The sequence below is a fragment of the Bombus flavifrons genome, chromosome 16, assembly GCF_040668555.2.
Source record: "Bombus flavifrons isolate JBK064 chromosome 16, iyBomFlav1_principal, whole genome shotgun sequence".
Taxonomy (NCBI): Eukaryota; Metazoa; Arthropoda; class Insecta; order Hymenoptera; family Apidae; genus Bombus; species Bombus flavifrons.
This window is the reverse complement of record NC_138457.1, coordinates 8,187,591-8,214,376: the sequence shown is the minus strand read 5'-3', so window position 1 is coordinate 8,214,376 and position 26,786 is coordinate 8,187,591. Positions and strand designations below refer to the sequence as shown.

At 36.3% G+C, this 26,786-nt stretch overlaps 3 protein-coding genes across 8 annotated transcripts in view; 2 read left to right on the top strand and 1 right to left on the bottom strand.

Annotated features, from left to right (window-relative positions):
• Stacl (SH3 and cysteine-rich domain-containing protein) overlaps nt 1-14,047 on the top strand; it is an 80,157-nt gene extending 66,110 nt beyond the window's left edge. For 2 of the 4 annotated variants that reach the window (XM_069129709.1, XM_069129710.1), the window contains 8 exons: nt 4,236-4,390; nt 4,579-4,629; nt 5,034-5,305; nt 7,733-7,882; nt 12,431-12,607; nt 12,760-13,009; nt 13,352-13,535; nt 13,898-14,047. In XM_069129709.1, coding sequence (XP_068985810.1) covers nt 4,236-4,390; nt 4,579-4,629; nt 5,034-5,305; nt 7,733-7,882; nt 12,431-12,607; nt 12,760-13,009; nt 13,352-13,535; nt 13,898-14,044 — 1,386 coding nt within the window. In that variant the 3' untranslated portion in view covers nt 14,045-14,047. The remainder of the gene's footprint in view (nt 1-4,235; nt 4,391-4,578; nt 4,630-5,033; nt 5,306-7,732; nt 7,883-12,430; nt 12,608-12,759; nt 13,010-13,351; nt 13,536-13,897) is intronic. The other 2 variants (XM_069129712.1, XM_069129711.1) reach the window with 2 other exon arrangements.
• A 147-nt stretch (nt 14,048-14,194) lies between these two features.
• LOC138188179 (uncharacterized) lies at nt 14,195-18,924 on the top strand. The gene is made up of 2 exons (XM_069129718.1): nt 14,195-14,769; nt 18,129-18,924. Exons 1-2 carry the CDS (start codon nt 14,282-14,284, stop codon nt 18,274-18,276), a joined length of 636 nt encoding a protein of 211 aa, XP_068985819.1. The 5' UTR covers nt 14,195-14,281; the 3' UTR covers nt 18,277-18,924.
• Nucleotides 18,825-23,373, bottom strand: Idgf4 (Imaginal disc growth factor 4). Of its 3 annotated transcripts, none has more exons than XM_069129713.1 (6): nt 23,134-23,373; nt 22,261-22,396; nt 21,456-21,709; nt 20,810-21,113; nt 19,951-20,113; nt 18,825-19,608 (listed from the first exon to the last, which is right to left on the bottom strand). In XM_069129713.1, exons 1-6 carry the CDS (start codon nt 23,356-23,358, stop codon nt 19,128-19,130), a joined length of 1,563 nt encoding a protein of 520 aa, XP_068985814.1. In that variant the 5' UTR covers nt 23,359-23,373; the 3' UTR covers nt 18,825-19,127. The 3 variants fall into 3 exon arrangements, with proteins under 3 accessions (XP_068985814.1, XP_068985816.1, XP_068985817.1); XM_069129715.1 differs by having other exon boundaries at nt 18,825-19,590; XM_069129716.1 differs by having other exon boundaries at nt 23,205-23,329.
• Between the last annotated feature and the right edge of the window lie 3,413 nt (nt 23,374-26,786).

The window sequence follows — 26,786 nt, the reverse complement described above, 5'->3', positions numbered from 1 at the left end:
AAAATCCTATTCCATTCAATTCCATCGACTTATTCAAACTTGTATAATTATCAACATTCCCCTGGAATATTCAGAAATAGTCTCAATTAAAAAATCAAAAAGTTGTGTGAAAGATGAGAAAGTGGTACCTCAGTTAATGGAGTCAAGCCAAGTCCTTCCAAACACTTGAACTAAAAAATTTTACCTGAGTAATTAAGAACCATAACAACTTGGGGACTTGTACGGAATTTTTAAGAACTGTTTTAACGAGAAGTCCAAAGTATTCGAGAAGTTAGAAGGAATCGAAGTTGATCTCTCTAATTATCAGAATTTATCCAATTCGTCTAAAATGCTTCCCACAAACCGACGAATCCTCTGTAGATGGAACATCGAAAGCAAAATGCTTGTTTGTAACGTTTATTGGATAAATCAACTGTGCCGGGATTTCGTTTCTTAAATTACCTTCGCAAAAGTACGAATTTGCACGAACGTCCGCAGTCTATCAGCAACTAAATAAAATAAAATGTAAACGATACAGGTGAAAAGCAAATTTCATAGAACAGTTCACGTATAGAAAATAAAAACCGAATATACGTATAGAGACGCATGTCAAACTGCAATAAACCATGGCAAAACGCTGATGACTAAATGAAATAAAATCCGAAAAATATAAATCATAGAAAGAAAGGCTATCGATAGAAACATACAGATATAAAACGTAGATAACTTGCAACTCACATACAATCATACACTCGACATACAACTCACAATGGAAAAGCAAACAAACTCGAAAGAACAATTATCAGATAGGAAAACCGGACATGCGTAAACAAATGCATGTCAAACCGTAATAAACCGGCATAAAGAGAAACTGATAACAGATAGCAAAGAACAATTCTCAAATGCAAAATAAAAATCGGATACGCGTAAACTGACGCGCTCCAAATTGCCATAAACCGGCACAAAAGACCGATAACTGAATACAATAAACTGAGTAGGATAAAATGTAGGTACAAAGATAGACAGCTTCGAAATTACACGTGGCGATGGGCTGCGGACAAAACAGGTTCCAAAGAACAGTTGGCAGATAGGGAACGAAAACCGGATACGCGTAAACAGACACGCGCTGCGTTGCCTAACGCGTCGCCCGAATAAATAGGGGCGCGCAATCGCGCGACATGCGCCCTCACAACTGGGTCACCATCCGACAGCCGCCGTCTGAAAATCCATTCCTGGCCTCGAGTTCGCTCTCCTAGGTCAGGGTGGCAGGAGGAGCCTGACTAGTCCTCGCGAAAATGGGCTGGACAACGCTGCGCACACAAGTCGTTAGTATCCCCCTTGAAACACCTGGACGAGACACCTGGCCCCTTTCGCTTTCTATCGCGAATCCAGGTCACAGACATCAGATCCGTGCAGCCAGACAGTGATCGAGCCATTATTCGTGCCGCAGTGTGCTTTCGCGCTGGTGAATCCTCGCGTTCCTGACTCCAGATAGCTCGCATCCGTTGCTATGCGGCTCCACTGCGGTCGCTTCCGGTTCTTCTTACCTCACAAAGTCTGTACACATTGTGTCTAGTGGTATTTGACGTGAATGTGTGCCTGAATGATGGTTCTACGAAAATTAGCGACAAACGGAGGTCTATGAGAAAGTTAGGTCAGCTGCTGGTAGGAGCAGCTGGTGCATGGTGTTTTGACACGTGACACACGATATTTTCAGGCGTCGAGACGCGTGTCCGTGATCAGGACACACACGTGGGGGACACTTTTTGCCGCACGTGCTTGGGATTAAACGTGGTCGAATGATTTTCGTTAGGGGAGTGTCGTTCCTTGCTTGACAGAATGGACTCTTCGTGGCGTGTTTTGATGTCGATACCGGGGCTTTGCGGGCATTCGCAAGTGTGTACAGAGTACACAGTCGGGAATTGATTAAGAAGAATCGTTTATGCGATGGCTTTTACCGTTGTTTTGTCAAATTAGATTCCCCAATATTTAACACTTTCGCGTGTATTAAAAAGTTGCTGGAAAAATCGTGCGTCGTTGCACGTTGCAATTGTATCGCCTGATGAGATGTAGTGCTGCTGACGTTGCGTAACGTTTGTTCTCTGATAAATGCACAGTAGCATAGGCGCAACTGTTGCGTCTATATCTGTACACGTTTGAACAACATATTTTTAGAAGAAGAAAACAGAGGCGACTATAGGAAATGCGTTGAGATATTATTTAACTCTTGCTACTTGCATATTTCATGTGTCAATCTTGCCTTCGTTTCTTGCCAAATTTTACAATTCCATACATAAAAATATCTGTACTTTTTAACAGCGAACGTGTTAAATACCTAGTGTCTTGACTTTTGTAAATGTCCCTGATTTTGCTTCTTTCATTATTTACTTTTTGTATTATTTTCGTGCTGTCCAGTCGTAGATTGCAGACTATTGAGTAACGTATCGTGGAATAATGCAGAGTACAGTTTGACTTGATGGTCGATGCTCCTTCAGTGTCTTTATGAATGAAGCCTCCACAGTATACTCGGTGCACGATATAGCGATAGGTACAATGGTCTGTTTGGGATCGATAGGAATCTCGGTTGCCGTAATATTGTACTATCGATGGCCTAATTTTAATTAACAATTATTTCCGGCAGACCTTGCCTCAAATTAGCATATTTGTTAATTATGAAATATTAACCACCGTTGGACACTGTTGTTGGGAATGAAATGTCCAATAATTATAATCAACGCTATTTCACTTTTAAACAATTGATTAATGGAAGAACAATAATATTTGTTTATATTTATTAAGAGACTGTTTATGAAAAATTGCAATTTTTATAATTGCAAGCAAAAGCTACCCTCCAGCTGGAATAAACATTAGTTTGCCATGCTTTTGATCTCTTATATATTTCTGAATATTTAGATATTTTACATTTTGCATATTAATGAACATACCCTGAATATGCATGTTGTTCTCCATATTCATACATCCTGTGCATTTTTGTATCTTTCAATTTTCACATAAATCCATAAAAATTCGCAATTTATTTAGTCAATAATAAAATATTATTCAAATAATGGAACATTAAAATCGAATGATACAATTGAAATAGTTTTGTGAAATGGTGATAATAATTGGAAAATAAGTTGCTACATGTGTGTTACGATAAGCAATAATCAGGTGTCCTCGATAGAATCCAATTAATAGAGGGCCGAGCCGTTGCATTAAAACGGTTCTGGCTTCCTCTTTCGTTGGATATCTATTTACCAGACGGTCGTGCACGAGTTGTTTGCCGGCTCGTGCAGAAACTCGACTATTTCCATTGTCATCGCACTGTCATACCATAGGAAACAGAACTTTCTGAAAAGTTTTCCGATATCCCTGTGTTCAATGGCACAATAACAAGACTTCTATCGTTCAGTTTCTATCTTTCATTATTGCCACAGGTTTAAAACGAAGTGGTAGAGGTAAATTGAAAAGAGTTGGTTTAGAGAAACACAATTTTCTATTATTTCGTTACTATATTTGTTAGAATAGAGAATAACTGTCCACTGAATTAATGGGAAAAATTTAAAGAAAATAATTGGCTGAATATATTATATTTACAATGTAGAAAATATTAGTTTGGTTTATTGGAAAAAAACTTGTAGGTTATCTAGCGAGCTATTGCAAGAATCTAAAAAAGATTCTAAAAGTTATAAATCGGATTAAAGAAATATAATTTTTTAGTTATTTTGTTACTTAGTAATGAAAGATTGGAAAAATGAATTTTAAAAAAATTTGTCTACTTTGAGGTTCTACAAAAATATTCCTTAAGGTATAAAAGGTACAAAAATTATCTTTGTCCTCATATTTTTAATTTTGAGATATTTTTTAAGAATACTTAGAAACGTATACTTTTCATTACTACAATTTAAAAAGGAACTAGAAAGTCTCAAGAAATACAACTTAGAAGCGCAGGAATCAATTTTTTCATTGAAGTATCAGAGCGTCAAAGTTCCAAGGAACACTGTGACCATTTTCTTTCTTCGTTAGATTATATCATTTCCCATTCTAAAAAGGTACCTAATTCGTTAATAGAGGTTAATTAGTGTAATTACTTAATTCCATAATGGCGTCGGTGATCATTTCAAAAATAATTGCAAAAGAGGTAAAGGGAGATCGTTAGGGAATTTTCAAGTACTAGGGGAAAATTGGATTCTGTTGAAAAATTGTCCAAGTCTGCCAGAGCAGATACTATACATGGCGTTCGTTTCAATTTGCAGAAGGAGCTGTTCGGGGCTGGAGAAGCCGGCCAACCGGATGGGGTGAGCAGCCGGAAGATGTCGAATGGCTCGACCGGAAGTACCAAGCACAAATGGTTGAAAGCGTTCAAGAGTTTGAAAACCAGCTCGCCGACGACTCCGCCATCAACCGACAAGTCAGTAACTATTCGATGAAAATGGACTTTAAACGATGAATGCTTCAAATATCTCCTTCCTTCTCTCCTATTTTATTTTTTGTTTCCATTGGTTTCTTTTTTTTTTTTAGATAAGATGTTTTGTTAAAGTGTGTTGGTTGTGTTTGAATAACCAAAATTGTTGTTTTGTCAATGCTTCACTAACACAGAGGAAAACAGGCGATGTACCATGCTGTTTCTACGGTCGTCGCCATGTCTAGGTGAGTTTGTCACTAGAAAGTCACTAGATATTCGTTCAACTTGGTTAATGATTAATTTAACAACAAGGTAAATTTGTTTCCTGCTGTTTCATTAATATATATATATCTTATAATATATTAGCAATACAATTTTGAATAATTTTACAAAGAAATTGTATTGAAGATATATATTCCTTTATTTAGTGATAATGAAATACACCATTTGGTCCATTCTTTTAGATCATAGTACTCTACAAAATTCCAGAAATTTGCTAAAACCTTCTTATATCTCTACGCATCTGACAAATCTTCCTTAAAGATACCATTAACAAAATAAACACGCTATATTAAATATATGACACATGAAATATAGAAAGCAGAAGAAGAAGGTTGAAGAAGCAATTACAAAGTATAACTTGTTCCAGGAAAAGTTTGGAGTCCGAGGGAGGTCACTCTTGGCGCGAGTACACTTATCGAAAAATCACTCCCTGCGATGCGTGTGGCCAGGTGTTACGTGGCCATAGTCGCCAGGGCGTCAGGTGTCGTGGCTGCAAAGCAAACGCTCACACCGACTGCATCAATCTGGTGCAGCCCGTCATGTGTCCGAGCCTGGCGCCTAAAAAGAGCGGAGGGATTCCCCTTCTTCGTCGACAGAAGACTCAGACTCAAGTGGACGACACCGCGGCCGCAGAGTACAGTAAGTACTCGCCAGTTTGAGAATGTGATTGTGTTAAAATTGATTTTCTTATCCCCTTTCTCTCTCTCTCTCTCTCTCTCTCTCTCTCTCTCTCTCTCTCTTTCTTTCTCTCTCGTTGTCGCGGATGATCGATGCTCTAAGAAATGAGACGAATCTATTCTTAACCGAATCTTTGACACCCTCAGAAGTAGCAAGTTGATCTTCGACCAATTTGATGACAATCTCGCTATGATACCAAGCCTATTCACTGCGGTTCGTAATTTTCATATTGAAAATTTGAGGCAGATTCCTTTGTATTACGGCGAAAAGTTTGCAAGAGGAAAGAAAATTGAACTGCAGGGATGAGGGAGATGATCGATCCGGGATTGGAGCCAGCCGGATGAAACAGATTGCGTGAAATTGATGAATCACTATACTGAAATTTAAGCCTGATGGCCTGGAATTTAATTCTGGATCAATCTCGGTGCTGCAGTTTGACATGCCAGCTTGTTCGAAAGTTTAGTTTCTCACTTTGGGATTCTAATTGCTAAAATAAATTGCTGGATCCAAAGTACCAGGATCAGAATAGTTTGTGCATGGACAGTTTCATTAGATAAGAGTATCGATCGATCCATAAACTGAAACAAAGAAAAAGATGCGAAAGGAAACGAAGGATCAAATTTTTCACGAAGCTCTGCTCCTCATCTTCTCACATTGATCGAATTCCCTGAACGCGATTCATCGACATGCGAGGCACGGAAAGGGTCAGAGATCATGGTATGCATCACAGCCCATCGCGATTAACAAATTAATCGGATCATTCACCCTTCAACCTTCTTTCTTCCTCTTCGCGTCCCTTGATCGCCTGAACAGGCTACAAGAAAAAGGAAAAACTCTTTCTCTATGGTGTAACTCGGTGTTTCGTGTGGCTCGGTGTCGTTCAGAGTCACTGAAGCTGAAAAGTCGATCGCTCGGAGACTCTTTAAGTTCCATTAGCTTCCAACTAAGATGGAAGCTTTCAGGTTAAAGAAATAGTCTTAAAGAAGAATTAGAGAAGGTTCTGGTAGGTTTTTATATGATTTCAGATAAAATGATGTATTTGTTTAAATTAGTTTCCTTCTTAACACTGTGACAACTGGAGAGGCGACATCAGTGCCATGTTAGTGTCAATTACTAGTACACACAATGTACATATTTATCTGTTAATGCAGTCAGTTAGTTAGGTAGTTGTTATTTATCAATTAGATTTGGAAAGAATTGCTTCTCAAGGGCTTGCATCTAATTTTAGATAGGAATCATATCTTTAGTTACGTTGTTTTATCTTAAACAACATGACAAATGATGATACAACACTAGTGCCATATATGTCAACTATGTTGGTGTACATAACATTAGTCTGTTCAATTATTTATTATTTATTATCACATGTATATTTATTACTGGTTTTGTTTATCAAATATTCAGAGTCACTGAATCTTCCTATAAATACAAGGAAAACCATATTTTTGAATTCTTGATACGAAGAACACTGAGGCGTAGTGTTGAAACGATGGATTTGTTTGAAAGGTGTCAAAAATTATTGAGAGATTCCCTGGCTTAATCTCCTGTTAAGCGATCGCTTGTTACGTGCTCTTAATCCTTTCAACCTGATTTACTTCAATTGACGTCACTGTCAACCCATCCTCCGAACGATCGATGCCAATTTTGTTATCCGCTGTGCAGCCAGTAATGTTGCAAATTGACTTTGAATGATTTCAACCTGAATTATGCCACTGATGGAGATGGATTCTGGCTCCCCTTTAAATCTCGTATTTCCTACGATCTCCACTGAATTCTTTTGCAATTTCTAAGTGTAAATTTCTTCTTCGATAATGGGCTTTCTATTGTTCGGTACATGAAACTAGACGAATGTGGTCGGTGGCTCTGAACAAATGGCACTAAAACACACTATCAGTGTACGATAATGAAGTTCAACTCTTGATGAGAAGTATGGCTACCATGAACAGGTGTCTTTAAAATTGACCAATGTTACTGTTCTAAGTACTCGCTTCTGCTATCTGTAGCTCCTTCTTCTCAATAGCTTCTTAATTCTATATTCTTCTTAATAGCTTCTTGATTCTATACAAAAAGATACTAATTTCCATTTTACTAAATATCTAAACAAATACAACAAACTCCATTATATATTAATAAGCGAAACTATTCATACAGCAAGTAAATAAATATAATAAATTAAATTACAAGTAATTAATAAGTTATAAAGGACCAACTAAAGACACTTGTTGCCCAAGGAGCATCTGCTTCGAGTCATAAAGTTGAGGGCAAAGGAAAGGAAAGGAAAGAAAAGTGAACCAAGCAAAAAAAAAAAAATAAAAGTACTGAAAAGAAAGCACCTCGTGTGATGTCTCTCTGCTTTTGCATTGCTACCTGTCTATCTCGTGTGAGCAGACGTGGACGCCATATACCAGGTGCTGAAGCAGGCAGGCGAGATCCGTGGAAACTCGACAAACTCACCACCTACGCCTCCCACAGCAGATCATCCTCCAGCACCTTCGTCAGCGAGGGCTTCCTCCCACCCTTGTTCCTCGTCCACCTCTGGTAAGGCACAGCACCAATTCCTCTTGACCTTGAAGCAGAGCCTCCCTATAGGAAAAGTATAACTCCTCTGTTTCTTGAAATCTGTGACTGGAGTGCTCTTCAGGTGCATTCTACTGTGCAAAGATAATTGCTGACAAATTACTCAAGTTGTTGAAGCTTGGTCGACCCAGTAAATTGTAGATTCTGAAAGTTTCTGGTAACGTAGAGGAAATTTATGGGTATGTGAGAGCGTAGGAGTTAGAAATGAGTCAGATAGCTGAAAGAAGTAAATACTCCCATTTAGAACATTTATTTTACGTGTTAGAGTAGTTGATGTAGTTTTGTGCTATAAAGTATATTAGAGAAATCACTGTATGTTAGACTAAAGTTATTCTATTTCATATCATGCTTAATTTATTACAAACTGAAATGGAAAAGGTGTTTAAAAATAGAAAAAAAAAAAACAAAATTCCTTTCTGTTCAGTACAGTATTCTGCTAAGAATTATACCCTTCGGTTCAATCCATTTCACTTAAGAGAGTCTTATAAAGGTTTCTTCCTTCTTGAGGTCTTTGTTAAATGTCAAATATATGCTGCTTCCTCTGAGAGAAGATCTGAAGTAAAACTTGGCACCTGTGCCAAGAGAAAAATGTATTAAAAGTACTTCGAACATGAGGAAAGCTATTGATTTCAGTTAAAGTTCAGCAAATATATTTTATATGAAAGCATTAGATGATTAAGAAGAGTAAGATGCAATCCTGAAGCGACTTCATCAAGTTTATGCATCTGCTAGAGCAATCTCTGCTTCAAGGTGGCACTTTACCCTGTTCTCTCTTTTTATTCTTTTAATCAACAGAAATATACTCTTCTTTAGGGACATGACTCGTAACTTTTGCCTCTTTTTTCTTTTTATCTATCCAGTATTTTCTCTGTCTCTCTTTCTACTTCTTCCCCTGCTTCATCTTCATTCTTCCTCTCTACACGCGCGCCATCTGTACTGTTTTTATCGTACTATTCGGGATTCCCCGCATGCACTGATGGATCTAGCCCATCGTCATCACTTTTCCGAGATCATCGACTTTGCGTTACGGATTTTTCGATCTCTAGATTTTTTTAACTGAAATATTTTTGGAATTTTGTAAAAATCGTGAAAGCTTTTAAAATGGATAAATTGTTGTTGGTGTTACCTCAATGAAACTTACAGTGTGCATATTTTTTAAAAATTTATCATTTTCTATAAACGTGAAAGAATTTTTCGCAAATATTTTTGTTATTTTGTCATCGTGCAATGTGTCCTACGTGAATTTTCGTCGATCGTTTATCTTGGAAATAAATTGGGGAAAGAAGGATCATCGCTTTAAGAGTTCTCGATAAGGCGGGAAGTTTAAGTTTCACCACGAGGCCTCCTACGGACGAAGAGAGAAACGTTTGCCCGCTTTCTGTCCCCCAACTTCAAGTAACGAAGAAATCACAAACAGACAATCTTCGATTCTTGAACGAGTAACTTTGACAATTCCATTAAAAAATAAAAACAAAAAATAACTAATCCGATCAAAAGTCCCAAATCGCTTGAAATGTTCCCAAAGAAACAGCAGTCATTATCGCCAATTCCCTAGTCTCCGAAATCGCAAACGTAACGTAATAATCGACTTTAGCGTCAATGTTAAAAAAAACTAACCAATTTCATCATGGAGCCTAAACGCGCAATTCCAATCGATTCCATGGCGAAACAAACGAATCATCTAAGGGAGAAAGAGGTGAAATCTTCAAATATCGCGGTAACAGATAGGGAGAGCACCGATAACGGCGCCACTAGCGCTGAACGGGGAAATCCCACGGAATTGCACCTACTAACGACTAAAACCAGCCTCGAAAGTGAGACTAAATTAAACAGTGCTTGTACTAAGAGAGAAAGAGCTACAGTTGGAGTGGAAAGCGCGTGAGAAAACATATCAAGGCGAAATCATCTCGGAATCGTTGCAATTCCATTGACCAGGACGGGGCAGCGGTGGATCAATGTCGGGAACCAGACCATTCGGGCAGCCACTGGTGTTGATGACCCAAGAGAAACCTTCGACCTCTTCGCAAAGGACACCCGAACGTTCTTACCATGGCTCCAACAAAAAACGATGACCTTTGAACTGGACGCGCGTCGCTTAAGCGATCTGCGTTTCGAAAAAGATGGATTTAAAGCTTCTAGGAACTGAAATCTAGCGACTCGTGATCTATAATTACTAGTTGTGGACTGTGGAGTAGGTTTTAGATGGTGAAACGCTCGTGAGCGGGCTGAAAACGTGGAATTGCTAGGGTACGGGGATGGAATTGCGATTGTGAAAATCCAATGGGTGAAATCGATGTGTACAGGTCCTCGTTTATATATCGTGACGTGATACGTGTACGTGTTACTCGCTGGAATTGCTGAAATTGCGCGACATTGAAATATACAACTTCGAAGTATAAATCGGTTGGTTTCAGTTTTCTGTGAAATTAGAGAGGCAGCTTGAAATTGTCGAGGAATCGAAGGTGAAATTGCTCGATCCTGTTTCAAGGAAAGCGAATATCGATCAACTTTTATGTATACAATTCTGTTTTTCCGAATACCTTTGTTTACGCACGAATCGAAGAAGTTTGCTGGAATTGCGCTAAAGTGAACGAACGTTGGAATTGCATACAAAGTTCTCTTCATTTAACTTGTACAACTTGTTTGCGCCTAAATTTTTTCCGTGTAAGGACTGGAACAACGCTTGGAGTTGACGATATGTAGAGTATAAAATTGTAAATTTATTGTTCATCCATTCAACCAGCATTTGACGAAGGAGTTGATCATTTATTTCTGCGAACCCACCCACAGTTGCTCTTTTCCGTGGAATTGCAAGATTGGAAAGGTGGAATTGCTAATGCAAATTTCCCCGATTCAATAGTGAACACTTTTTATTTGAGTATTGTTGAAAAAGTAGTTGTAAATGAGAAATATTTTGAATTGCCGAATGGTATTGTTTAATTTTCTCGTTATAGAAACTTACAAACACTTATTATTTTCGCCCAGTTTAAGTATGTAAGATATTTATCCCTAAATTCAGCATGATCAAATAGCAGAAAAATCCCTATATTGGCGCCAATTATTCGCAGAATTTTTATCGTTTACGTACAGGTTGTGTCAAAAAAGACCGCGCCGTAAAGGTAAGGACTCACTGCAAGATTACTTCAGAGCAATTTCCAATCACTTAAGTAACCATTATCTCAATTAGCCTAGTTTCCTTTGAAGATCAAAATGATTAACACGATTGTCGAATCTGGGATTGTTTTGTCACGAAATTCGAAAAAAAACTACAACGAAAAAAAAAATGTATAATTATTCGAATCTGAGTTATTAAACATTGTTCCGCATTTTAATTTCCCAGCTTTCTTTCTCTAAGAAATTATCTCCTCAAAGAGAGAATCGAAAAGTACGAATCTTAAAAGTATGGTGAAAATGTACACAAAAGTAGGGGAAGAACGGGCATGAAGTAGGAAGTATTGCGCGAAAACGAACTCGAAGTCAATGAAAAGGAAGAAAAATTAGTACAAGGGAGAAATCATGTAAATATTGTAAATAAAAATGTTCTCTCCTGCGATTTCCTATGCTTTCACTTCTTGATGCGCGAGTCGTGTCCCATTTTTTCTTTTTGCCTTTTTTACCTTTTTTTATCATTTTTGTTTTATTTTTTATATAAAATTATTTTCTGTGTTGAAAAGTATCGTATACTAGTTAAGTTTATCGCCTGGTGAGAGAAATACTTTCTTTGTGTGCATTCGTAATGTTACCGTATATCTATATGGTGTTCCTGTCTCGTTGTATGTGTTGATTTCCGGTCTCGACGTTGACGCCAAATGAGTACTTTTGTCAGAATGAAAATGAATGGAAACCTGTTGTCTCTATTAGGAATTGATTAAAAATTACGAGCCTCCACTTGCATATCTATGTGTACGTGTGCATATTGCAATTTTCTTGCACGCATATATCGACGTGTGGATTCGAATTTTGTTGAAAATCGTGTATTCTCCACTTTTTCGTTCTACACTGCTAACTGAATTTCCTTAAAAAATCTGAGATTTTGAAATTTCTTTCTTTCTTTTTTTTTTATAATTTTCTTTCACCTTGGTTTACTTTACTTTGCCTTTTATTATTTTTCCGAAATTAACACTTTCGTGAGAAAAAAAAATTGTCTCTGAATCGTAGAAACTTGTCAAGCTTGCTCTATCTCTACCTAAACTCCGTTTAATTTAAGAAAAAAAGCCGGGAGCTTTTCGCTGTAACGATACGTCATTACAGCGAGCTTCAATGACAGATATAACCTCAAAAAACGAGAAGGGTAGGTAGGTACATCTTGCTGACAAGATGTTCGTGTTTCTTCCTGCAAGCAAACTCTCTCTAACTTCTCTCTATTCTAACTATCCGCTTATAAACTAGAAAAAAGAAACGAGAAACAGAATGGAAAAATAACACTGCTTTGTAAAATGGCGTCAATGTCGAGCTACGAGCTAACCTCAAAGGCTAACTTGCTATGATCGCTCATTATGGAACATGAAGCGCCGCATAGTCCACAACGTAGACGCGAGAGACTGAACCTGAGGATGAAGAGTCTCAGCTTGGATTCTCCGGAGGGCACCGCTCATGTTCGACATCGTCCACGTGATTACTATACCGGGGGCCAAAGAGAGTCCACGCCACCCAGACATTCTGACAGTGGAAGCATCAACAGATTATGTGAGTATTGATCAATTACTGGATTTCTTTGATAGAAGAGGTATAGCGAGATCATGAAATTAGTCAGACTTGAAAGTATAGCGCAGAGCTGGAGATAATTAGTCTCGAAAAGGTTAAAAATACCATTCATGGTTTGAACGATTCGATTGCAGCGCCATGTAGTCCAGGCCAGGGCCACAGCGTTCACAAGCACATTAGAGGGGCCATCAGGATGTCCAGCATGGAGCTCCCAGATGAAAATGAAAAATCGTACTCATCGGCGAGCACCTCTCCTTGCCCCTCGCCACACACTAACAATCAGAATCACGTGAATCCACCTGGAAAGCGTGTTCTACCTCCTAATAATTTATATGTGGTGCTGTACAACTTCGAGGCGCGACATCGGGACGAGTTGGACTTGAAGTAATCATTCAATGATAATCACTCAGTTAATAGACCGCGGTTATTTATACATTTCTATGCACTGGAGAATTTCGCCTACTAAATATCATCACGAATATTATACTTTGTATAGAATAAGAATTAAAAAATTAAAATAGTTTGGGCGGGACCTGAGATAGGACATAGAAAAGTAACTAGTATTGTTCAATCTGCTGTCTATTCGTCTGAGGGACTCTTTTCAATCTTTGAATTATTTCCATTCGTTTGCCTCTTGCTTAAGATGCGAGGATAGCAAATTGAACTGGGAAAAGAACAGGCCTCTTTGACGTGTCTACTAATATTTGATACCTAATCGTTTCGCAGAGCTGGCTACAAAGTGACAGTAATTGATAAATCAGAGAAGGACTGGTGGAAAGGCAAGTGTTTGGGTGGCCGAGTGGGTTACTTCCCCAGTGCGTACGTTATGCGAGTGGAGTCTGGCCAGAAGACACTTCAGGTCACTCGCAACTTACAATTAACTGACCAGATTACCCTACTACGTGACCAGGTATTCCTTTTATATATTATAAGGCACGCAATTATGCGCAAAATAACCTTCACATTTTTGTAATCCTTATTATTTTATTGTCAATCCTTTGAATACTCTTGTTTCAATGAGAACGAACCAAATCCGGGCCAAGATCCTTTTTAGCAACTACAATACTACATGTACTACGATAGCCCTAGGTATTTTCAAGTCTAGGGTCCTTCTCCTATTATGCACATACACGTCATGCTTGTCAAGTCAGATCCTACAATTTTATTCGCCCATTAATTGATGAGAATCTTGCCTTTATCATAATGGTGTATCGTATGTTAAACACATGCACTTGATAATCCACCATAATACTGTATCTATTACTTCCCTAGATCGTGATTCAGGTTGGCGAGGAGGTAGATGGCGTAGCGATGGTTCGTTGCGCCGCGGACGTGAGATCAGCGGACCACACGGGCAAAGAGGGCGAGGTGCTGTACAGGGAAACTCTATGCCCCTTGAAGTATCTTCAGGAGGTGTGACAACAGCCTCGCCAACCAGGCGAGCGCCAGAATCGCGCGAACCTTCGCGAACGATTCTCCGCTTCAGCACGACGTAACGCGGTCGAGAAATACTACGATTGCCTACAGTGTGCCGAACAGTGTCGCCACGTGACCACTGTTGCCAACAACAACAATCCCAGCATCACTGCGATCAACAACAATAACCTAAAACTAGTGAAAAGCACGAAGAACAACAGTCTGGTCGCAAAAAGCACTATGGGCAACTATCGAGTGACCAATTCCATAAACTCCTCATCACTGAAGGAGAACGCTAAGATATTGGCTCGTTTGGACGAGACCAGAGTTCTCAAGAACACCAAAACCAGCAATTTAGCCAGGTCGACGAAGACCCAGCCGTTGCCTCTGACCCCAGCCAAGAAGAGATCTTCCCTGGCTCGTCCAGTTCGAGTTCACGACTCCTTCGCTCAACCCAGAAAGCTGTTGCCTATGAACTATGCCTTCCAGACCTTACAGAAGGCCAGCGAGTCCACGTACGAAGAGGACGACTACAAGGAGACCGGCTGGCCTATCCGGCTGAGACTCGAGCAGATGCTCGAGCTGACTTTGCCGCAGACCAAGAAGAGGCCGAAGAAGAAGACGCCGATGATGCTGATGAAGCAGCAGCAGACCAGTAGACATGCGTGCAAAGACACGGAGAGGCTGCTGCGCGTACTCAGCGTGAACAATGTGGACCAAGATACTAGGTACAATGTCACACGGTGTTCTGTCATGTAGAGACACGCGTTAAGGGATTGTTGGAATGAAGTTGAAGAGATTGGTGCTTGTTGGAGGAGGTTTCTGGAAGATGGAGCCCCACAGTTATGAGGAGAAAAGGTCCTGCAACACGATCTGGGCCGTTCTTTTTTTCTTTTTTTTTTTTTTTTTTTTTTTTTTTTTATATAGGAAGGCTCCGTTAAGTAGGACAAAATTAATTGATAATTTTAAAACATTCGGGGCGTATAGTTGGTTTTCGATGAATAAACAATCGTCGTATAATGATTAAACAATTGAAATTTATTTGAAAAAGGTAGGCTCTCCTCCCGAGCACGGGTTTAATATCGAAGCTCGGTTCGATTTCCAAGATGGTGGCCACGCAGATGCGTGACCAGTCACGTGATATGTATTTCGCTAGTAATAAGAAAGTTCTTCGTTCAGTGTGACTCGTGTCTTAGTACTATTAATCGCTTGTTGAGTTTGATAAAATCACCGAAAATCGGGGAGATCGGTATTTATATCGTTTTTAATGTAGACAGTTCGCATAAGCATAACGAAAAAAAAAAAATTATATTCGAGAACTATGATCGGTCTTCTCCCTACAAAGATGATTGTAATCATTTATTTATGCATTTATATCACGTGTCGTTTTCATTCATTATCGTTGTTACTGTTTTGTTCTTTTTTTACTAATTTTTCACTAACGTGTTTAAATTGTTCGTTGTCTTTTTTATCTTGGTGAGATTTCTGTTCGGTTAAATATTTCTAACGTGATGGATATTTTTAGGAAGCTTTGCATATCGTGCAATAGTTATGATAATCGAGAAATATATTTAAGTAAGAAATTAGCTGGTGAAGAAATATATTGTTGATAAGTGGAATCGTAACAGAAACGCTTGATTAATTAATATTTGAAAAAATTGAAGAAAAATCGAATATCATTGGAAATCAAGTAACTCGCAGAGTGTGAAACTAATAGAACCAATAGGGGTCCTTTTTCAGTAGCTGGTCGCAGAAATTCCCAAATTTCATCTTCTGCATCATAATAAAAATTCTTTATCAAATTCTTTATCATGGTCATTAACAGAATACGTGAAAAGAAAATATTTTTTTTATCAATCTACAGACAAAGAAAATTTTCTTTGCTTAATGTAGATTGTTTATGCCATTTAAAAAGAATCCAGTTTAGAGAAATATTTTATAGATGAATGAATTTTTATTAATTTTTATATTTTATGATTTATGGAACAATCTCACTACACCATTGAGCCGAATTAAAAGTCGCAATCGAAAATTCTAACATCTACACGCTTGTACTTTACGACTAATTCCGTCCCCAAGAAACATTCAAACTGATAAAAATTCTGGATTTTATTTATTCTATACTTGCGTGAAATTCTAAAAAATAATTCACACCTCCCCCCTTTTCTTTCTATAGCAACGATATCAATCGACAAAAATCGTTGATAATTATTTTGTTGAGATTGTAAAAACAGTAGAATACTAACTGATTAAATTTATGGAACGTTCGAGAGAGGTTATTATGCAGGGAAATGTTATCGACATTCGTCACTGTATTTAATAATGCGATATTTTATCCAAAGAGTTGACCAATTGCGTAATCTGCATTTACTGGATATGCATTTATTATTACAGGTTGTTTCAGAAGATACGTAACGCGCCATTTAAATGTGAATAAATAATAGAAGCAGAATTTGAACAAAATTTAAATTGAAAAATTTAATTTTATCTGACATTAAACAAAATTTAAGTAAAGTGACACGGATCATAGTTAAAGGTTTCAAAGTAGAATACTGAACAAATTTGGAAACTTTCAAGAGACAGCATGGCGCCATTTTGTTAACTAATAATGTATCTTCAGAGACAATATCGTTATCTGTAGAACAATATCGTTGAGTCTAAGAAATATATGAACGTTAAAGATTTTCATTCCACTATTCATAAATGGAACATTGAAAAAGATATTTAACAAATAAATGAAAATTAATTTCTGATAAAAAGAAGAAAAAATTTCGCGAAATTTATGAGATTATCATCGATCAGTTGAAAAAAGAAATCAGCAGATACATCATCCCCAGTATAATAAAACGTAAGGAATAGAATGTGACGAGTCTCCTTGTTGCTGCTTCTTAGTTTCTTAATGACACAAACACAAAAGCTGCATTTCCAAGAAATAATTTTTTCAAAGATTATCGAAGCACCAAAGAGCATTTTGGATAACAAACGTTTCACACAGTATTCACGCATAGAAGAAAGTTATGTCAGAGAGTTCCGCGTACTTATTTTTTCACTGTCCGACCTCATGGTGAGCTGCTGGATCTAGTCACAGATATGCTTTCAGCAACGTAATCTCGTCGAGTGTGCCCTGTTCCTGCTTAGAGAATCCTTCTCGACTGTCCTCGATCACGTCGAGCTCGTTGAGAAGACAACGAAAATCACTTTAAAGTGAATTATTGATAGCTACAAATTTTATTTGATCTGAAAAATTCATGAGTTCCAGAAATTTTCAGTTTTTTCTATATTTTTCCCAGATATATCTTAGATTTCCATGAAGTTAGGAATTTTTTACTTTTTTCATTTCATTTCAAATGACAATTTTCCTGATGAATGAAATTTTCAGATGATCGGAATCCAGGGAAAATCTGCGAGATACTGAATCTAGAAATTTCTAGGATTCGATCTGAGAGCTCAAGGGATTGTAGCCTAATACACTACCCATTGCACTACCCAGATCTTTACGTACTAACTTCGTTCTTGTCCATTTTACCTATATCAGTTATGTTGTTTACATATTAATTTAATTCCATATTGATTTCAAATTCCAATTTTGAAAAAGGATTTTCTAATCTTACGTACGGGCTCGAATTAACACTTCACGAGGACCGAAGTCAGAGTAGATTAGGATTAAGTATCAGGGATAACCGTTGTGTTATTGTACGTTGTAACGCTACGTATATTATATTTCATTATATTGTATGCCGTAATGTAACGAGTGCCCTAACCCTGTTAAACTGTATATCGAATTATTAACTGTACCATAGAGTGTAAGCTATTCCAACTACCACGCCCAGTATTTTCTAAGTATTACGATTATGCTGCAGGATGTGTTCGTGTTGTTGCAGCAACTGCTTCTGATTTGTCGTTCCTTTAAAGCGATTTTCCATAACCCCAAAAAGAAAGATATGATTTTACAAAAATGATAATTACACATTTTATATTAACAAAAATATATATTTTACCTTGTGCGTTGTTAAAGAAATCACAAAAATTATTATGAAGTAAATTGTTCCCTCTCAACCTTGGTATTAATGAAATTATCTCGATTTAGCGGAACGACAAACTGGATCGCAGGAACCAAATGGAACAAAGATGTCTACGACACCGCGTTCACTGTACCAACCGTTTCTGCACGAATGTTTTTGGTGAAGCGCTGTGGGTTCGAACGAAGCACGAATATGATTTCTGTTCGACAATAACGTCGAGCTAATATGGAGGATGCAAAACTACGAATGTACAAGAGATTTCAGGAACGTTTCGTTTCTACGTATGAGAGTGGCTACGAATTAGCTGTGTCTCGTGTGCCATAACTCCTAACATTTGATATATTTATCGAGTCTAGTCCATTTACAATGAAACCTTTCGTACACACCCGAGCAAATGTGTTTATCCGAATTCATAGACTGCACGAAATATATATATATATATATTATATCTATATATACATGCACGTTTCATAAATCTCTACCTTGTCGACCGATCGAGATGTTGTGTTGGTTTCTAGCACTATGGTAATCAGTAACTATGGCTAGAATTGCGCCATGTGAATGTTAATATAAATCAGTCCTCCTACAGATTTATGGAAATTCCTTGCAACCTACTGTATGAAGCTAAGAAGTTTGAAGTTACTGAACTTTTCTATAAATATAAACTATATTTGGTTCATTCCTAGCGAAAATAGCTGATCACTAATAAAGATTGGCTTGAAATTAGTCAATTGTCATAGTGTTAATGTGACAGCTAAGAATTTGGCCAAACTATTTCATCTTTATTCTTGATACAACACTTCTGATACAGCACTTTTTTCAAATACTTAACATGTCACGAAAAATAGCACATACGAAAAACTAGAGCTACGTGAAGAATATAAAAAACACGAAGCAAATGCGTGAAAATCATTTAGAATCGAAATTTCAAAAAGATTGAGAAATACATTTTTTAGGCACGGCCTTAATTAAAAAACAGATCTAACACAACTTATACTTCAGCTGTGCCAAAATTGGCCACCTTCGACTCTTTCAGTGTCCATCGAATAGTCTTTAATAACTTCTTACAGCTTGTATTTGGCGCCCCTGATAATAGGGTACTTGTCTCCGGTGCAGACACCACGGAAGTCGTCCAAGGACAAATCGTAGATAAGAACACCACCCAAACCTTTCGCCTTGGCGTAGGCAGCCTTATTGCCAGCTGTGTCGGGATCCTCATAACCGACCCAAATTCCGTCATTTCCAGTGTTCTCATTGTAAGATTGGAAGGCATAGCCACCATATTTCTTGGATGGATCACCAACACGTCTCAAACGGCCCACAGCGGATTCTGTCAGCCTGGAGCACACCTCAGCGTACGAGAGAAGTCCTGGCGTGTTTGTGTGTGGTCCTTCGGCTCCCGGACCATCGGCGACTATAGGTGGTACCCCTGATATTTGACTGTCAGACGTGAGCTTCCATGTCCTAGCGTATGTTGGGATTCCCACGACTATTTTCGAGCCTGGAGTACCGTTTTCGAGCCAGTACCTTGCAACAGAATCAATACTTTACGGATATTTTAAAATTGTGCTACGTAAATGGAGATTCTAGAGCATTTTGGGGATTGGAACGCTTAAAAGCCAGGGAGTCCCCTTGAATTGAAGGGAAAGGGATAAGTAAATCAATGCTACAATCAACAAATTCTTAGTAATTTAGAATTTTCAGAAACTGGTATAGATGGAGCATTTAGGGAATTTTGTAAATTAGTGAGACCAGGAACCAGGAAGTCCCTTTGAACTAAAGAAAAATTGATTTTTGATTAAATCAATGGTACAATAAATTTCTGACGATTTGGGATTTTTAATAGTTGACGGCAGAGGATAAGCATAGCTTACAGAAGTTCCTCACCTGGTTGTGGCATCAACGTTGTCTTGGGGGATACGTCCATAACTCTCATAAATGGGTGCTGGATAATCCCCTTCTTGTGGATTACGTTCTGGCGTTTTTTGGTCGAAAGTGAACAGGTGCACGGCATCGATGTTGGGTGCCAGCAATCTCGCGTCATAATAAACTGCAAGATATTAAATATAATAAGATAGAATCCACAAAAACTTTGAAGAAAAAATCACAAAAATATTACAGAACTAAAAGATATTTCTTTATTTTGAAATATCCAAATTTAGTGCTTATTTTTACGTGGAAATTTATACACAAAAGTTAAAAATATTAAAATTTCGAACTTATTCAAACACGTGTTTGATAACTGCGCAATTTGATTGTCTACATAAGAATTAAAACTAGTTGAAATTTTCTGATAAATGTAACGAGTAGGTGTCTAATAATTATGACCTGCAATGTATGTTATTTGCAATCAATTTTACCAACACAGAGGTGTATGGAAACACGTTACAGGTCCTACAAGTTACCAGATTCCCTAGGTTCAATATTTAGAGAACGTGACGCTGGCCAGTTACACGCACAGCCACAGATAAGGCAAGATTGGTCGCGGCAGCACGTTCTTAATTTCGAAGCAAACAGACTACGTGATTTCTATTAATTTTTCGTCCCTATTTCCTCGTCACATCTGGATACTAATATCATATCCAATATACCTATCATCCAAATCTTTAATCTCACCTGATTGCAAACTCGCCATATCGCCACCTTTGATTAAGAAAATTCGTTCATAACAATCCCATGTTATGAGAGATTTTAAGAAGTCAAAGAAGTAACAGAGTAAAGAAGTGAAAATGGAGTCTGAACTTACTACTACTGTTAACATGAGGAATTACAGCAATAGTTAGGGCCTTCATTCTTGGTCTGAGTTGAGCTTTCAGGTCACGGACCAAGATGGTAAAGCCATCACGATGCTCCTGCTCCTTGTCATCTTTGAATTTACCATAACCAAAGGTCTTCTTCAAGCCATGCCAGATTGATCCAAATGTACCACGTTCTTTCTTAACTTTCACAGGTGGGAATTGCCAAGCCAGGTCAATTCCATCAAAGTCATAATCATTGAGAAGACGGTTGATTGAGTTAATGAACTTGGATCTTGATTCTGCCGTCTCAGTCTGCAGCAATTGAAGATGTTAAGTTGTCTTTTTAACTTAGATTCAGTTTGAGTTGTAATGAAAGTCAAATCTGGAGTATTTAGAACTTTGTACCATCTTATAGCAGAAAAGAAAAATATGCAATGTTTAATAATAATTTCAATATTATTTAATTTTCAATTTCCAAATGAAATTATATTTAATACTATAAAGAGACTTACATTGTTTGTCAACATAGTCTAGATCTAAGATATTTATAGGAAAAAATTACAATAAAGGATGGTACAGCTCCTTGAAGTCAATCAATCAAAATAATAACAAAAAATAATAACAAAATAAAAACAAAAACAAAATAATACTTACAACAACAAGATACTTGTGAGTGTCATCCTCAGGATCAGCATTACCACCAATGCTAAGGTAGATCTTCAGATCTGGGAAGCCTTTCTTCAGTTGTGTGGCGAGTTTGTAGTAAGAATATCCAACTCCAGTGTCCAAAGTTGGATTCAAAGGAACAACTTCTAATGTCTCTGTATTAATTCCTGCAAACCCATAGATCAAATGTGTGCAGAGGGATAGGGCTGATCGAACATCATCCAACTGGAACTTTCCTGGCCCTGAAATATATCAAAATAAATTACAATAAGTATCAAAAACACAACTATTGATGTTATGTAAGAGTAGGATTATTTTCAATTAATTGACAATGATCAAAATAATTAATATAATATATAAATCGTTATTCATTTAATAAGCATTAGGTGAATGAATAATAATTGATAATCTTCCTATTATATTATCTAATCTACGGATTAATAGTCATTAATTTCTAATCTATAATTACTAATTGATTGATTATTAAAATCAATAAACGATTAACAGTTATGATATTAATCATCATTAAAAATAAATCAGTTATATTAAATAAAACAATAATGATTTCTCTAGCATCATAGAACGTTTAATTGGACTATAATAATTGTTGATATTTTTAGTTTTTTCCTTGTTCAAATATAACGTTAAAATGTTGAAATATTCAACATGAAAACTACCAATCAATTTCAATATCTCAATAGGCAAACTTCGTATTTCTCAGATTATAATTTCAAATTTTAATTAACCGAGCAAATTGATAGGTTGTTTGATGGAATAACGAAAGAAATTTTACCCTGTCGGTTGAAAGCCGTGCTGTTCCAATAGCACACAACTTTGTTGTGCTCATGTGTGTCAACACTGAGCGCCGGTTGGGCGCAGAATACCGCAATAGCGGCGAAAATTAGCACTTTCATTTTCACAGACTGGTTCTACGGAAATTAACATACAGTAAAATTAGCATGTAGAAAATAAGATTTGCTTCCAAGAAATATTGCATTATATTTCTATATTTATAGTTTAGTATTATATTTCTATATTTATATATTTAATAAATATCCCACAAAGGTTTAATATAAATGAATGATAACATTATGTTTACAATAAAGAAAATAAAAAGTTGAAGAAGAAATTATTAAAAAATATTGAATTACAGCTCTCCATGAAAACTGAGAAACAAAACAGCAACTACGTATATCAAACATTTATACAAATTTAAAGAAAAAATCTACTTAAGCAAAGCAGTAAAATTACAAAAAGAAAAATGTCTATTATAATTTCTATTAATAGATTCTCCTTTCCTTAGCCATTGACAGTTTCTATATGCCATACTACGCGTCGGCACCCATAAATTCAAATACGCCTATTATCCTTCCAAAAAGATGATTGAAAACTATCTAACTAAACTATCTGACAGTAGTTTAAAACTTTAGGTTACAAATATAAAGAAAATGGCACTAAATATTACCAAAATATTAAGAAAAAAATTCAAGCATATTGCACATTGGCAATCGATATATTCTCAACTAATACCGAAAATATAAAAATAGAAGTCACATAATTTTCAATCGCACAATCTAAAGTTTCACTTTTAAGGACGAAACCTGAAGAAATTGCCACCGTATAAAATTAAAGGTGGCCCCAATAAAAACTCCAAGGTCGGACGTACTTTTCTCCAACGAAAAGATAAAACAAAAACTGTCTGTAGAAACTTAAAAGGCTGAACGAAAGACGTCTTACCTTTTCGAAAGGAAGAAACGGACTGTCGTGGCGATTTCTTCGTCAGGGACTTTGATACCTTGGACAGTTCCATTGACTGAGGTAGTGGGGATATTGGATCTCTTACGTCAGCGAAACGATCTTTCAGAAACCGTTTCTTCATGAGTGTTGACATATTCGTTCAGTCGAGAAATCAAGGCCATGGAGGGGACCAAAATGTTTCTCGGAACTTCGGTAGTGAATGCGCACCAGATAATTGGATCGATTCGAGAATTCGAGGAATTGGTGGCATGATCTCGCGGATTTGTTGTTAGATCAGATACAATTTTTTCTATTATTTTAATTCTGAGGAATTAGGGAACTTTTATGGGGTGTTTTTGATCACTCGGTATATAGATTGTTATTCAGTAGCTTTGTTTTTTAATCGTTGGCAATAAGAAAATTCTTGTTTATTTTTACTTCTACAGTAGTGAAACAGAAATGAAAAACGTGATTAAAGAGGAGAAGATTTTCATTCGGTAATTTGATGTATTTGGAGGTTAATAGATTGGGAATTGGTAGAGTAGAGCATTAATAGATAAAAGACGAAATTTTGATTTAAATTGGTTTTAGAAGGAAATCTGAATTTTTTATATATTTCTCGATATCAAATATTTTTTTTGCTATATTTCTGTAAGACAGAGGATTTTTATTATGAAAATATTTTACACATATTATTTGCTGTGAATTGATGGTCTAGATATAAGTGAACAAATTTTGTTTTGATTTTGATTGACTTAGAGAGGGAGTTGGAATTTTGGAGATTTTTGGATGCCAAATTTACTTTCTTTAAGTGTTCATTCTTAATTTTCTTTGTTTGTTTGTGAGTTTTGAGTTATTTTTATTTACTAGTCTCGTTTAAAAAGAAAGAGGAAGAGAGAAGCGATAAAAGAGGGAAGTGATGTTACATAAATTGACGGTTTACATGATTAATAATATTTTGTTGCAACATTGACTAATTCAGGAAGAATGTTGATATTAAAAATATTTTGATAACAAATCTTGTTTTTAGCGTTTTCAATTATTTTATGGACTATGTATAGAAATTTAGGATGTATAGAAATTTGTTTAGTGAAAAGGGGAAGAAAAAAAAGAGGGATACTAACTGAAGAAATTTTCACACATTAAATTTGACATGTTGAGAGAAAACGAACATTTAATGTTTCTTCTATACTAAATAACTTCTATATAAGCATTTAATCGTTTTTGAAAATTCAATTGTAAAAATACAAGAAGAAATGAGCTAATTTCAAAAATAAAATTAAAAGAAGCAATGTTGCAAACTTCTTATTTTTCATTTATTTCCGATTATAACTGGTTGCTACCTAACGAATAAAAATATAATAGCTAAAAACGAGGAGCAAAATGAAAACAAATTGGAACAATTTATACGATGGAAAATCACGATGAGATATTTTTAATGGGGCATGGATATTCTCAAATAAGTAAACAGATTATAAGAAGTGAATTATAATTTCCCTTCTTCGTTGTTTATCTAATGTGTTATTTTACCAAGCACGAACTATCTGCTGAAATGAGTAACAGCCAGTTAATTTACTGAATCTCAGATGTAGCGGTGTCGCAACCTTTCACTCGGGTTATCTTGTTAACGTAGATCTCGTTTACTCCCAATACTTGCGAATCTATCTTCTAGCAAACAACTAGCGTGTGCTAGACGTCTACTAGTTAGTTAAAAACTATTATTTTGAAAATAATTCTTTCCTGGTAACACAGGATACTACAAATAATAGGAAACACAACTCAAATGGAAGGCAAGAGAAAAAAATAAAAAGAAGTAATTTAAGAAATAACGATGATTACTCATAGCGAAGATAAAGTGTCGTTATTTATTATTTAATTAAATATTTTCAATAATCATTCTCATCTTGATCTGGTTAATGTGATAACAATAACGAAAAAGATCTCTTATGGGATGTTATAACAAGAAGATACAAAACACGGGGAAAAACAGAAAATTAAAAATATGTAGAACTGCTCGATAAAAATATTCATTTCTGTAAAAAAAAAAAACATTTGGTGACACTCGATAACAATCCGTATTTCCCTTTTCACAAAAAGAAGAAAGGCTATCCTCTTCCAAGGAATATCTAACCTCCATAAATTGACGAAGTATCCTTGCAAAGATTCGTGAAGGATAATTCAGACGTGAAAAATTCAAAAAGCGAAAAGAAGAAACAAGGAAAACAACTTCTGTCGTGTCACTCGCTAGTTCTCGAAGGTTATTCGCACGTGAATTGTCGAATACGCGAGTCGACTCCTGACGAAGTAATTGAAAATGATTGTGTGATACGTTTTCGAGATGAGATCATGCATCATGACGCTCCTCATGTAGGTCGTATTCGATTAATGCGAAGGAAGTCGAATTACGGGCGTTTGACGGCTTCGAAACAAACCTTGAGACGTTTGATAATTACGAATCGATTCGTTTTATGATAGTTTTATGACATTTGCGTTATCGTGCAAACGAGAGCAAATGATTTAAGGGAATTTGAGAAGAAGAAACATTTTTTTTTAACAAAACGATTTCTTTGTATTATTAATTCTGAGTTAAAACACACGTAATATAGATACACATGTAATTATAAAATACAAATAGAGCATAACATAATAAAACTATACAAATGTATTCTTTAATAATTTGAAGCAAATTTTTTGATTATCAGAGCTATGTATGTACAGAAAATTTAAATTTCATTAGTGTCTCATAATTTAGATGAGTTCAGCGGGACAACTGGCATTACGTATAGTCTTCACTACTAACAATAGATCATCTATATATCCTTCTTTCTTGACACAGTTGTGTATTGTATAGACAGATTATATAAACTCTTATTTAATAATGTTTGTGGTTTAATAGATCTTCATCTATTTATAATTCTTTAAAAATTATAATTTCTCTAGCTATGATTCTTACATGTAAAAGTAATAATTCCTACAACTCTTCCATAAAAGAAAAAAGAATACAAAAACACTTAACTGTTTTTCTGTAAGATACTAAAAAAAAATTAATCTACATATTGCAGGAAACAGTGACAAGAAACTCGAACGCAGTCATAGATTCATGACTGGATGTTTAAAGACGATTAGACGCAATGCAAATCGGTTCTGGGAACCGCGATCGTTCTGTATATCGTATTCCAGGCTTGCGTAAGACGAATATAGTGTATACATGTGCATCTGACTCATTGGCAAATAAAATCACGAGCATGTTCCACACGGTTTAATAAAATCGACTGTTCTGCATAATATCTGATGCTCGATATGCAAAATACGACTGATAACATAAATTTGCATTATTTGAAAATACAATTGAAGTTTATAACGAACCTACAAATTGAAAATGAATGATAACAACAGTTAATCTATGTTATTTGGACACCTAAGAAAAGAAGATATGATAAAATGGTAATCTGAAACATTTGGAATGGTTTTGGCCATTTGTTGTGAAAACATGGATAACGCTTGTATAAGGAACTTGTTAACTGATCAACCAATATGTTCAATTAAGTAGCATTTAGTCAAAGTCTGATTCATCATGGAACT

Excerpts from the sequence above, each read along its gene's own strand:
- LOC138188179 (XM_069129718.1), top strand. The coding sequence starts at position 14,282 with ATGGGCAACTATCGAGTGACCAATTCCATAAACTCCTCATCACTGAAG. Across the intron at positions 14,770-18,128 it reads AATGTGGACCAAGATACTAG|CGGAACGACAAACTGGATCG; the intron begins GTACAATGTCAC and ends ATCTCGATTTAG.
- Idgf4 (XM_069129713.1), bottom strand. The coding sequence starts at position 23,358 with ATGTCAACACTCATGAAGAAACGGTTTCTGAAAGATCGTTTCGCTGAC. Across the intron at positions 22,397-23,133 it reads TATCTTTTCGTTGGAGAAAA|AACCAGTCTGTGAAAATGAA; the intron begins GTACGTCCGACC and ends TAATTTCCGTAG. Across the intron at positions 21,114-21,455 it reads CTCACAAGTATCTTGTTGTT|ACTGAGACGGCAGAATCAAG; the intron begins GTAAGTATTATT and ends CAATTGCTGCAG.